General features: G+C 38.3%; 2 protein-coding genes across 2 annotated transcripts; one reads left to right on the forward strand and one right to left on the reverse strand.

Annotated features, from left to right (window-relative positions):
• The first annotated feature begins 699 nt into the window (after window positions 1-699).
• Window positions 700-11,690, forward strand: LOC146639530 (uncharacterized). Its single transcript, XM_085368155.1, has 14 exons — window positions 700-1,010; window positions 1,325-1,420; window positions 1,538-1,665; window positions 2,275-2,361; window positions 2,689-2,829; window positions 3,057-3,181; window positions 4,285-4,821; window positions 4,971-5,087; window positions 5,829-6,002; window positions 9,043-9,171; window positions 9,259-9,405; window positions 10,350-10,429; window positions 10,529-10,572; window positions 10,876-11,690. Exons 1-14 carry the CDS (start codon window positions 854-856, stop codon window positions 11,032-11,034), a joined length of 2,121 nt encoding a protein of 706 aa, XP_085224281.1. The 5' UTR covers window positions 700-853; the 3' UTR covers window positions 11,035-11,690.
• On the reverse strand, window positions 11,411-13,579 carry nip7 (NIP7 nucleolar pre-rRNA processing protein). Its single transcript, XM_085368272.1, has 5 exons — window positions 13,456-13,579; window positions 13,246-13,332; window positions 13,027-13,165; window positions 12,100-12,240; window positions 11,411-11,835 (listed from the first exon to the last, which is right to left on the reverse strand). Exons 1-5 carry the CDS (start codon window positions 13,509-13,511, stop codon window positions 11,716-11,718), a joined length of 543 nt encoding a protein of 180 aa, XP_085224398.1. The 5' UTR covers window positions 13,512-13,579; the 3' UTR covers window positions 11,411-11,715.
• Between the last annotated feature and the right edge of the window lie 24 nt (window positions 13,580-13,603).

The following is a 13,603-nucleotide window of genomic DNA, read 5'->3' on the forward strand; positions in this document are numbered from 1 at the left end:
GCCTTCCAGTCCAGTGTGTGGCAGCACGAGGTTTTGCGAGTATACGATTTGCCAATGAGTTCAAAGAGTAAGTGTAAGATTTAGTTCTTTTCTTCTTCTTTTTTTTTTTACTCTAAATTGAGACCAATGTATTGTTATACGTAGTATTAATTGAGAGTTGTCTCAAAGGGTGTCTTCTGGGGTAGTTGACCTGGTTATTAACTTCTGTCCGACAGAGATAAAGAGTATTGTAAGGAAAAAATGAAGAAAAGATGGCAAAAACAGTGGCAAGAGGAAAGAGGGCGGGGAGGGGGAATGAGAAGCACAGGACAGGAAGGAGTAGGAGAGAGGAGGTGGTCATATCCAGAATAAGATTTGAACATATTGGTTTAAACACTACACTATTCATAATGGGGAAACATAATACAGGGAAATGTGACTACTGTGGAGAAGAGGAAACTATAGAAGTATCAGGTGGAGAGAAGTCAGCTGACCCCAAACCTCAGTAATATGAAAATGAAACTAGATCTTATTGATTTACTTGAAAAGGTCTCGTGAAAGTTATCAGGCCTTATTCCGGTTTTTAAAAGAGGGTTTGGGAGGATTTGAGGGGGGCGGTGTGAGTGACGTTCCGTCCACACTCCATACCAGTTGGTGGTGGTAATGCACAATTCAGCTGTTTGCCAACCGCCCATAAAATTTAGAACTAAAAGAAGAAGTCTTCCGTTGGATACGAACGTTTTGTCTGTTTTTGTATGTGGTGTGTGTTTTGTTTTGTCTTTTTTTACGCTTTTGCTGAATTCTGCCTCTAAAGAATTGGAATGAAGCGCCACCTGACAAGCTAAACCCGGAGATTAATAACCCATCACTCCCTATGAATATGGCGGCAAAAGAAAACGTAAACAGTCGCCAATTTGATACTGAATCCGTGGTGAACCGCTGGGTAGTGGATTATTATTTGTTTTTGGCGCTAGAGTTGTTTAAAAAGGAACAATATGAGGATTTCTGTGCCATCACAGATGTACTCGACAGTAAGTAACAATCAGTTTAGCGTGTTTTGACTAGCCTACGTATCTCTGGGATTACCAGAACTATGTTTTGCAAGCTTGTTATCCTTGAAAAGTGAAGAAGTGCTCTATATATGTCAACGTGTCACGGTTCGTGTGCTGGACTAATTGTGATGTAGGTTCGTGGTTGCATGTCCCACTGGTTTATGTCATTTATGTGACATTTTTATCAATCTTGTTTTTATTGTAGATACTTATATTATTTTGCTACTGCCTACTACTTGTTTCATCAAAAAAATAAATATGCATTTTTTAGCCTTTTGATTGTTTTCTTACAGGTGTCTTGGTTCGTCCTTATGGGCCCATTGATTTCATGCCACAAAAGATTCAAGTGTGGCGGTTTCTTTGCCGGATAAATGAAGGTGACAAACCTGGTGAGATCAACATTGACCATTTATTATCACACATCTGTCAGTCTGATTCATGGTAGTGCTTCTTTTGCATTGTGAATAAACACTAAAATGAACCTGTTTTTTTTTTTTTTCTCCCAGCTGCAGACACGTCTTCTCAGTCGGTATGTCCTCTGGAATCAGCCCTAATGTTGCTGGAAAGTATGAGCCAGGAGTTCAGTATCCCACAACAGGATTACAAGAACGTATGCACTTCAATTAAAGAAATGGTAAGCATGTTCCTTATTGTTTTTTTTAAATCACCTATTCAATTTATGCACATGATTCGTTTTTACATTCCCTTTCACAAAAACATACAGACATACTATTTTGTTTAATCAGAGACTATAAATGAAATTATTGTGCTGCTAACTTGATGGTGTAAATGCATGGGCGAACGTGTGTACACATCTTTTTTTTTTTTTTTTTTTTTTTTTTTTGTGCCAAAGGATGAATACATGAACTTACTAAGCCTGAGCTAAATTCATTTTTTTACATTATTAATCAGGTTTCCCAAAATGTTGATTCTGTTCATCTGGATGTAGCATTTTCAGTGGGAGAAACATTTCATCACTCATCCAAGTACCTCACAGCCCATTGTTCATTCAGTGCAGCCCACTGAATGCTATCAGCTATTGTGCAAATGTACTGTTTATAAGGTTGGGGAAACCTGCAGTAGTTGAGACTGTCAAAGTCACGTGGATGAGTGACGAAACGTTTCTCCCACTAACACTACACAGAACAGAATCAACCTTTTGGAATTTACTTACCTGGATCATTGAGCATGCATCAAGACATTAATCAGGTTTTTTCAACAAGTTATTTGTTTCTGTCTTTAGATTATAATGCTTTCTATTAAGAATGGAAAATTTGAGAAAGCAGGAAAGGTGCTGAACAAGCACTTTACCAAGAAGATGGATGGCAGGGTGAGTTCACTAATTAAAACATATTTTTCCTTAAGCAATATTCTTTGATTGTTTTATCTTGGTAACTCTATTCACATTGATTGCCATTTTGACATTATTTACAGTGTTAAAATTAGTAGTTATAAAAATGCTGTGTAAAAGCAATAAGAGTAGGGGTACTTGGTTAAATCATGCTTGCGGAAGATGGGGGGGATGGGGGGGGGGGCTTTTTAGCTTTAACTGTAAACACCAAAATATTATTATACTAAATTATTGATGGTGATTCATGAAGTTTTTTAGGTGTTCATGTAGTGTCTTATATTAATGAAATATTTGTGTTCTGTGTAGAGAATGCTGTTCATGGGTCTTATCAGCAACAAAATTAAAAAGCATGAAGTAATTGAGCAAATCAACTTTGCACGGTTCAAGATGGAGATGCTGGCTTTTTGTGAAAGGCTCTGCCCATCAAGCGTTCCCTTTCTCCAAAAGGTATGAATGCTATACTTAAGATAAAGGCTTTGTAGTTTGTTTGGGGTTTTTTTTGGTTTCTTTTTTGGTTGTTTGTTTCTACTTTGTGATCAGTAGGAAATGTTTGCCTGTGACTTCTGTTTATTCTGTTGAAAAACAATTAACAAAACATTGTGGATTTGTCTGTAACATAAAAGTCTTTATACTTACACTATATAAAAGTGTATATTTTTGTGTAATTCTACCAGGCTGCAAATCGGCTTATTCAGGAAAAGAATAAGGAACAAGACAGCAGTGCAGCTAGAGCTGATGAGCAAGTCCAACCGGTCCCCTCTTCAAGTCCACAAGTAAACATGGTCCAGTCTGTACCGTGGTAAGATATCTGTCCCTCTCAGGTGATCTGATCTAATCTGATCAGATTAGGTTTTATTAGATCCTAATAAGTACAGTTATGCTTATCTGTGCTGAGTATTTGCACATTGTGCTCTCTTATAGTCTTAAGCTGCCCGGAGCCCTCACACAAATGCCCAGAGAAAAATCACTCCCCATCTGGACTGGGAATTGCAAACATCCATCACAGATGACTGTTTTAAATTTATTACAAATGAGAAATGTGGTCGTAGTTTCTTCATTATTCAGTAATAGTGAAAGCTATTTCAATTCTGAAATTGAGTACTACTTCCGTTAATATATTGCACACTCTGTATCTACCCCTTGTCAATGCTGGGCAGCATAATATCAGTTGAGAACGGTTGCAGCTTGAAAATCCAATTTAGATTTCCATTTTTTTTTTTTTTTATTGTTGTTTTTTATGATATTTTCAGGAGTACTAGATTCAGCAAACCATAAAAGGTTTAATTAGGTCCCCTTAACTTTAAAAATACACAAAATAAATCAATATAATCCCAAATTTTTTTCAATAATAATTTGCTCTCTGGTGGCCACTTGAGTACAGTGAATGCAACAAAGAACCAGTTTGAAATGATGTGAGCCTTGTAACAGAGCATGTTATACTGCTGGAGGCGGCTGTCAGTGTACATTTGGGCCATAAAGAGATGGACAGGACCAGCAGCAGTACTCAGGAAGCCTGTGTCATTTAAACAGTGTTCAGCTGGTACTACGGGGCACAAAGTGTGCCAGCAAAAAATATTCCCCCACACCATTACACTAGCATCGCATGTGTTATGCATTCAGACATGCTCTTCTCCATACATTGGTTGTACTGAGTGGTTACTGTTTACCCCCTGTTGGCTCAAAGCAATCCGCCCATTTTCCTCTGAACTTTATCAGGTTGTCTTGACCATGTCTACATGCCTAAAGTTTCTGTGCTATCATGTGACTGGCTGACTAGGTGTTATCGTTAACAAGCTGGTGAACAGGTGTACCGATTAAATTAGCAAGTGAGTGTGAAAAGTTAAATATGTGGCGAGACATCCCTTTTCAGCCCCTTTTCCTTGTCTGCATCTTAATTTCCAGCAAGCATTCAACTATCCAGAGGACCAGGCTAGAAGCAGCCTACAAAGCCTTGGCTACAGGATTAAATGAGAGAATGTTTTCTCAGCTGGAGGAAGAAGTGGAGACAGAGGACCAGGAAAGCGAGCATATGTGTCTGCAACTCTCACCTGATCCTAAAATGGACACCAATTTGGACTTGGAGCAGGAAGTGTTATTTCAGAGAGACTCAGGCAGCCCCATGGAAGCTTCACCGGCAGACCAACCACCACAAGCAGATGCTGTTCCACAAACTCAGGAAAGTTCGCTCTCAAAGACAACTTCTGTGCCATGGAACGGACAGCTTTACACTCTGTCTCGGCTGGTGATGGAACCAGATAGTCAGGCAAGTTCACAGTGCTCAAAGGTTTCAGAGGAACTAGAGACCGAGGCCAGAGTAGAAGAAGCACCACAGACACTGGCTCTGTCAAATAAAAGAGACTCACAGTGTCCAGTTACTGACCAAGAAGTTTCCATACCAGCACCAAAACGCCACAGAAGGACCAACAGAATTAACAGGAGGTACTTATATTTGTTTTTTTCTTTTCCAGGAAAATGATTAGTAGGCACTATTTTCTTACAAGGTTGTAAGGTTTTGCATTTCAGCTTACTTTTAGTATTTGTTTAATCAGTGTATGGCATTAAACCTTTTTTTTTGCTTTTGTTTACAGAGTTTCAACTAGTTTTGCTGAGTTGTCAGCAGAGAGTGAGGAGGACTCTCCTCATTCTGTGGCCAGCACAGCAGTTAGTGTGAAACGTCATAACCAGTCCAGTAGTTCACCCACCAGGTAAAATATTAGAACTCTTAACAATAACCAGAAAGACTTCACCGTCGTTAGAGCAAATATGCATTCATGTATTGTCAGTTTGTTTGTAATTATTGACTGTATCTCCTTGTTTTAAGCTAGCTCAATATTAATGCTAATAAAAGTTACTCAGGTCAACTTACACTTAACAATAAACTAGTTAAAGCAGCTATTATACTCGGTTGCCCACGGTGACTCAGACAACTGTCCACACAATGAATGAATAGTTATTCCTGTTTTAGTTCTTTGAAGTCTGACTGAAGGGTGTGTGCGTAGTTGATGTTCTATAATGTTTTCACAGACATGTCCAGACAGTCACAAATCATTGGCAGGCATATGGATGTCAGCACAGAGCCTCATGAAATTTATGTAACTCAGAACCGACAGCGTGTAGTAAAACACATGAGACATGAAGCTCAGAACTCTAAACTATCCTCACTCTCTTATGTTTCCCCCTCCTCTCTAATGTGAGGGTTCAGTGCAAGTGAACAGGACTCACTTTCAAAGAGAATTCAAATTACACTTTTGTGTATTTGATGATGTCATTTAGTTAATAGTAATTGTTTTTTTAATTAGAATTACTCTTTGTTTTATTACTTTGGTGCTTAAAAACACATATATTAAACACTACAGATAAACAGTATAGTATCTTTCAGATCTCCAGTCAAAGCAAATGTTACATTTTGAAGATAATAGTCTAACAGTCTAACTCTTGTCTAACAGAAACATCAACAAGTCAAAACAGTCGTCATCAGACAGTGAAGGAGAACCACAGAAGCTCTCAGAGCCTTCAGTGAAGGTCTCTCCCAGTCTGCTCCCTCTGCACTCTGTTCCTCAGACAAGCTCCACTCCTCACAAGGATTCTGCTCAACTCAGCAACAACTCCTATTCAAAGAAGTGAGTAGAGATAACACCAGTAGTTTTGGCTATGAATAGATAGACGTCATATGTTCAAGTGTTCATCTTGAGTGTAAGATAAGTGATTTACTTTGATTTTTTTTTATTGGCCACAAAGATAACAGCAGTGAAATTACAGATGGGGAACACTGTAACTTGTTAAATACTTTATCAAGCATGGCAAGTCCATATGTACAGCTTCACTTTATACAGGCTTGACATGTCTTATAGCTAAAGATCTACTTTGGAGAACATTAACAATAACTTATTTTTCTGATGTTTGCTGTGCTGCACATTAACTGAAAACATTGAAAAACGGTTATAGATTTTTAGATTTCAAAATGAATTACTCTTACCTACGATGTATATGACACCAAAGCAATCGTCTTAATATACATTGTAGCTTAAGAGGCTGGATGGAATCATTTCAAACTATGGAGCAGAAAAGTGTGAATTAATGGAGAGAAAGAAAAAAAAATTCCAACAGAAGAGACGTGCAAAAGACTAAGATTAGCTCAGAAAAAGAAAAATGCATGAAAGAACTAGCTTCATCAGAGACCCATTTAAGATTACTGAAGACAACAAAGAAATCCCTGGAAGAACACCTTGGAAAATGCACTCTGACCCTGCAAAGTCAAGGGTCAGAGTCCATCATCAAAGGAAAGCTCTCCAACCAAAGGTTCTCAATTGACAACAAACAAAAAGCAATGATATCTGAGAAATCCATCAGAAGATGCTGTGATGCAAATCTCAGACCATGAACAGATCAAGCAACTCAAGCAGGATGCTTGTAGGGACCTCGAGAAATTTGATCACTCTATGCTCAAAGCTTTGGGCCTTCCAGTTTGGCTTGCTGCCTCATGTACATTTTCTCAAAAGTGACTTATAAATTTATTTATAAACTTAAAGTTGGTTAACAGCTTTGTGGCATCATTGACTCTCATTTGTACTTTTCCCAGATCTAATCATACTCGTTGAAAGTCTAGCCAGCCTCTACAAAAAACTATTGCATCAAAAATAATTTTGTCTTTGATTCCTCATCTTTCTTCTATTGTATTGCTTCGTATTCTTAAATCTCTGTATCTACATCATGGTTTAAGACCTGATCCTTTTTGCAATGATAGTGTATCCCCCACATATTTTGTTTTTTTATGAAGAAGTTATTTATTGAAACATTTATATACAGGGAGTGCAGAATTATTAGGCAAATGAGTATTTTGTCCACATCATCCTCTTCATGCATGTTGTCTTACTCCAAGCTGTATAGGCTCGAAAGCCTACTACCAATTAAGCATATTAGGTGATGTGCATCTCTGTAATGAGAAGGGGTGTGGTCTAATGACATCAACACCCTATATCAGGTGTGCATAATTATTAGGCAACGTCCTTTCCTTTGGCAAAATGGGTCAAAAGAAGGACTTGACAGGCTCAGAAAAGTCAAAAATAGTGAGATATCTTGCAGAGGGATGCAGCAGTCTCAAAATTGCAAAGCTTCTGAAGCGTGATCATTGAACAATCAAGCGTTTCATTCAAAATAGTCAACAGGGTCGCAAGAAGCGTGTGGAAAAACCAAGGCGCCAAATAACTGCCCATGAACTGAGAAAAGTCAAGCGTGCAGCTGCCAAGATGCCACTTGCCACCAGTTTGGCCATATTTCAGAGCTGCAACATCACTGGAGTGCCCAAAAGCACAAGGTGTGCAATACTCAGAGACATGGCCAAGGTAAGAAAGGCTGAAAGACAACCACCACTGAACAAGACACGCAAGCTGAAACGTCAAGACTGGGCCAAGAAATATCTCAAGACTGGTTTTTCTAAGGTTTTATGGACTGATGAAATGAGAGTGAGTCTTGATGGGCCAGATGGATGGGCCCGTGGCTGGATTGGTAAAGGGCAGAGAGATCCAGTCCGACTCAGACGCCAGCAAGGTGGAGGTGGAGTACTGGTTTGGGCTGGTATCATCAAAGATGAGCTTGTGGGGCCTTTTCGGGTTAAGGATGGAGTCAAGCTCAACTCTCAGTCCTACTGCCAGTTTCTGGAAGACACCTTCTTCAAGCAGTGGTACAGGAAGAAGTCTGCATCCTTCAAGAAAAACATGATTTTCATGCAGGACAATGCTCCATCACACGCGTCCAAGTACTCCACAGCGTGGCTGGCAAGAAAGGGTATAAAAGAAGAACAACTAATGACATGGCCTCCTTGTTCACCTGATCTGAACCCCATTGAGAACCTGTGGTCCATCATCAAATGTGAGATTTACAAGGAGGGAAAACAGTACACCTCTCTGAACAGTGTCTGGGAGGCTGTGGTTGCTGCTGCACACAATGTTGATGGTGAACAGATCAAAACACTGACAGAATCCATGGATGGCAGGCTTTTGAGTGTCCTTGCAAAGAAAGGTGGCTATATTGGTCGCTGATTTGTTTTTGTTTTGTTTTTGAGTGTCAGAAATGTATATTTGTGAATGTGGAGATGTTATATTGGTGTCACTGGTAAAACAAAATAATTGAAATGGGTATATATTTGTTTTTTGTTAAGTTGCCTAATAATTATGCACAGTAATAGTCACCTGCACACACAGATATCCCCCTAAAATAGCTAAAACTAAAAACAAACTAAAAACTACTTCCAAAAACATTCAGCTTTGATATTAATGAGTTTTTGGGTTCATTGAGAACATGGTTGTTGTTCAATAATAACATTATTCCTCAAAAATACAACTTGCCTAATAATTCTGCACTCCCTATACAGTGCTTTTAAGCTCATGACATTATTGGTAGCCAATGAAGAAACACAGACACTGCTCACTTAAAACCACAGTGTACAAGTTTAAACCAGATAACAGCTTAAGGCATTAGTAGTGATTTAGCATTTTGCAGTTAAAAGTTTCTCTCTACTTGTACACATTGTGCTGTTCCTTTTTATAAAACCTGGCTGTTTAACTTCAGAAATAAAGAGTAAAACATCATTTTAATCACCAATCACTCAAAACAGGTCGTTCCTTTTACAGAATATCATTGACTTTTTTTCTCATCTTGCAGAAAGTCTAAAAAGTCAATACGGTTATCGTCAGACAGCGAGGAAGACCCGAAGGAGCCTGTGACCTGCAAGAAAACTCCAGTACAAAAGCCTCATAAGCAGCTGTCCAGTGATCCTGTGGACAATCAAGTGTAACTACAGAATCTTGTATTTTATACCGGTGCTCTAGACGACTAATTAATCATATGATATTTGACCAGTTTTATTTACTTTGACAGGAATCAAGATGATACGGATGACATCCATATTACAGACTCTTCAGTGGAGAGCTCGCCAAGTCAGTCCCCTTCTCACCCCATCCCACAAACGATCTCTACTCCTCACAAGGACTCTGCTCAAAAGAACGTCCATTCCCATTTAGAATGGTTAGTAAACACCAATAAGTCTGAGAAAGTAACAAGAGGGCTGTAATATGTTAAAATGTAACATTTTGAATGCTTTATCCTTTTGATTGGTGCACATTTTGATTTGGTTTGAAGGTGTGAAGTTCCAGTCAATGATTTAGGGTGCCATGTCATCTGCTAGCGCAGGTGGCAATTGGTCTGCTGTGTTCTATTAAGCACAAAGTACACAAAGCAGGCTCTTACCAGGACATTTTAGACCAGTCTGTGCTTCCATCTGGAGATGCTGGTTTCCTTTTCCAGCAAGACTTAGCACCTGTCTACCCACAAGCTGAAAACTGTTGTCAAAGCAACCTGAGCTTTGATAACATTTCAGCAGTTAGAATAGAATAGAATTCAACTTTATTGTCATTGCACATGCACAGGTACAGGGCAACGAAATGCAGTTTGCATCCATCCAGAAGTGCTTTAGTGATATAGATATATTACAATATATATTAGCAATAATATAGATATGTGAGTATATTACAGTTACTCAAGCTAATTGCCTCCATGCCACACCACACTGATGCAGCAACTCATAGCAAAGGAATCCTAACCAAGTGTTTGATTTCTAAATAAAAACCCAGTATGAAATTAGTATACTGGATATTTCTGTTTTTAACAATCTGAAATCATGGATTTCTGATTTTTGAGCTACGGGTCATATTCACTTTTTTATGGTTAGAAATATTTAACATTACTCTATAAATATAGAATAAAGTTGACTATTTTTGAATTGTAAATGTCTCATATTGTTTTTTATATGCACTAGTCATTAGCTGAGAATATTTAATATGTGATTACATGCAAACACACACGAGTATTCCTCCCAGCATATCTGATTAATAGCCCTAATTATTTTTATCTTTTGTAGTTGTGCTTAATCATTTTGCCGAACAAAAACACATTCTGGCTCTTATTCACAGGAAGCAACGGTACCATAATGCAAAGGAGACCAAGGAGGTATGGAGCGACGAAGAATTGTATTTTACCTCCAAAAAGAGAAGTAAGTAATAGTTCATTGAATATTCAACTCGAATTCATGGAGTTTAGATGATGGGGTTCAAATAATTTTGTGTATTTATTTTTTTTTCTTCTCACAAAGGCTTAGACATGAGCACCATTTCAAATTCAGGCCAAAGGAAAAGAGTAAGTATAGCAAAACATGCTGCAAAGCGAACTGGTCACATTACTTTACTGTTGATATTTGTACTTAAATGCCTTTGTCACATAAATGTGTGGAATAGTCCATAGGGAGGACTTCTTGTTCAATATCACACAGTAATTTGCTGCTTTGCCTTTTGTTGCTATCATACAAATTGAAGTTCCTGTATCAAAACCATTGCATGTTCAGTCACTTGCACTGGTATTACAACTTGATCTAAAATGCTGTCATTTTTAGACTTCCCACAGTGGCAAATGGCTAACCGACATGTTTTTACTGTGTTGCAGAAATGGACAGAGAGTGAGACGCAGAAGTTAAAAGACGGGGTCAAAAAATTTGGAGAGGGCAACTGGAGCAAGATAAAGGCATATTACAAATTCAAAGATCGAACAAATGTCAACCTGAAGGACAGGTGGAGAACAATGAAAAAATCAAATATCGTCTGACTCACCAAAGCCCATTTCATTTTATCCCATCTCCATTTATTTGTTTTGGTTTGTAAATGTTGAATGTTTGTGGGTCAAAGATTGTTTCTTTTTGAGGAAGGGATAACAGAAATTGCAGTAATAGTGACTATTGTAGCATCTCTGCAGCCCTAAATAACAAACCCACTTGTTGAATTGATACAGAGATGGGAATAGCTTTAAAAGTCAGTATGTTACTCAGTCTTATGATCTCGGAAAAGCAGAACAGACCTTTAATTAAAGATATGAAAGCTGCAAAATATCCATATAGCTAAGATCTACAGGTAATTTTTTCCTCCCACACAAACTATTTGTAAAAAAAAAAAGATTTTAATTTAAATAATACAGAGATGTGGATTTATTTCAAGATTCAAGTTACAAAAAACATACACACAAAAACAAAACCCTTCTCATTTAATACAACAGGGAGGGGACAAACCAGGAAATTCTGCAAATGGCAGAAGTGAGTCAATAGACAGATTGTTTGTTTTAGCCTCTGGACTGTAGGGAAGTGTTCCAGGTATAACAGCTGCTCGTGAAGTAGGAACTTTGATCAGATCATGTCACTATAAAATGTTTAGCAGCTAAAAGTTGAACCTTTGACTTTGAGTGAGTGTTACTGTTAAAAATAAACAGTTTGACAGTCCACTTGTTTCTGCATCTTTATGTTAATGTTTCCTCATTTCTTATGAACTCGCCGACATCAGCCTGGTGGAACACAACGATAGACATGGGGTCCACTCGCCGACACTCCTGCGTAGACTTGGCCGCCACACCAAAACCCTGAAGATTAAGACAAACAGCCAGCCTATAAGTGCCTTTTGTCATATAACCTTGAGTTAATCAGGTATTAACCTCTTTTTAGTACATGAGTGGATCTATCCAATACCCTATTGTGAATACACGGCACTGAGGAAAACAAAACATCTGCATAATATGTGCTTTGTTTTCCAGCATGAGTGTTACCAACAGGAATATGTATCTTTGTTGTACTGTGAATACTGCCCATAACAGTGTGACAAGAAGAGCAACCTTTAAAGGACTTACCAGAGGCACATCTGCCATGGAGTAAACCACAACTCCCTGATACTGCATCGTGTTCTCAGTAATTCTGCCAAGACCAGATTTTAGCACGTGGTTCCCATACAGGAAAGACTGCTCTGTTCCAGGTTTCACCCATACCTTAAACTGAATACATGATAGTTTCAAGTTATTCATACATGAATGAATGAGTCCAATATGACAGCACAGATGAAAAGCTTGAACAATTAAGAGAAAGCCTAGAATTTCTAAGCACAAAGAGCTACTTCTCTCTTGTTCTCATAATATTTATAAACTACTTAATACAGGTTCTCGCCATTTAGGGTCTTCAAAAAGCAAAAAAATACATTCAGTTAAAGTATCCATGTAGCTAAGATGTGAATCTGTATGCACAGATATGAATCTTCTCACCTATGAACTTCAATTTGTTGAAAAAATATCTATTTTTATAGAGCATGTTAAGCCTAATGCAATGAGATGGAAAAAAATAACAGCCTGTTTATAAGTATAAACAAACTTTTGTACAGCACAATTTTTCATGCAATAAATCTGTAATAGCACACAGAATTGCACATGAGCCTGCAAATCATGTCCAGTGTTTCCCAGCAATGAACAATGATTTTATTTCTGATTGAATATTTTGATTTTCCATCTGTATAGTAAACAGCTGTTTATGCATGTGAAAAACAATTTCTACCCGTTGTGTGTCACTGATCCTAAAAACTGGTTATACACACTCCACTACTTTACATTTTTGCTGTAACTCTTTCAAAAACCCTTCTGGAAGATGATCTGGTGGCATAATTCAGAATGAGCCTCTACTATAGAGGACTTTAGTAATACCCGTATTGTTTCGTTTCCTACATCTTATTTAAGCTCCGCTTGGTATATTGATGGGAGGGAATGACTTGGCTGTGTGTTGTTTATAGTCACCTTTGCATATGGAGCAAGGAAATCCAGGGCTGTGATGTGCAGGCGGAACTTCTTGGTCTTTGTAAACTTCCCAAAACACGTACCCACTGACATGAGTTTGTCCCGGGAAAAGTTGGTGGCCAGCTTTAAAATTTTCTCACTGTGGACAGAAAACCAAACGCCTTAATCCTTACATGTACGGACAGGTACCCAACATGCGTGTTAATTAACCAAAATTACCTCATGTAGTAGACTCTGTCATGGTGCAGCCTGAAACAGTAAACGCCGTCTGGTCGGTCCACTAGAAGTTTTATGTTTTCACCAATGCTGTTACAAGAGAAAACACATGGATCACACACACATTCACAGCGTGAGCTACCGGGCTTGCTGAACGTGTTGGTATAATTTGAACCTTTACAGGCTAACACGGCGCAGGAACCGTTCACTCACTATTTAGATAACTTCTCGAACATCGTTTTGGTCTCTTCTTCTGTTAGCGGCCTCATATTTACTACTATAAATCCTTAACGTTAGCAACGGATAAACGTGTCTCCTGTGAGAAAAAAACGTGGGTTAACGCGGAAGCAGTAATGCTTTA

Source organism: Diplotaxodon limnothrissa, linkage group LG1 (assembly GCF_057381915.1).
Source record: "Diplotaxodon limnothrissa isolate DT_005_m linkage group LG1, D_limnothrissa_male_GT1.1, whole genome shotgun sequence".
Taxonomy (NCBI): domain Eukaryota; kingdom Metazoa; phylum Chordata; class Actinopteri; order Cichliformes; family Cichlidae; genus Diplotaxodon; species Diplotaxodon limnothrissa.

Bases quoted from the DNA above. Each gene is read 5' to 3' on its own strand.
- LOC146639530 (XM_085368155.1), top strand. From the start codon at position 854: ATGAATATGGCGGCAAAAGAAAACGTAAACAGTCGCCAATTTGATACT. The intron at 1,421-1,537 runs GTGAGATCAACA...TTTTTCTCCCAG, and splicing joins AAATGAAGGTGACAAACCTG to CTGCAGACACGTCTTCTCAG. The intron at 9,172-9,258 runs GTAACTACAGAA...TTACTTTGACAG, and splicing joins GATCCTGTGGACAATCAAGT to GAATCAAGATGATACGGATG.
- nip7 (XM_085368272.1), bottom strand. From the start codon at position 13,511: ATGAGGCCGCTAACAGAAGAAGAGACCAAAACGATGTTCGAGAAGTTA. The intron at 13,333-13,455 runs GTGAGTGAACGG...CTCTTGTAACAG, and splicing joins TTCGAGAAGTTATCTAAATA to CATTGGTGAAAACATAAAAC. The intron at 13,166-13,245 runs GTAATTTTGGTT...TTCTGTCCACAG, and splicing joins GACAGAGTCTACTACATGAG to TGAGAAAATTTTAAAGCTGG.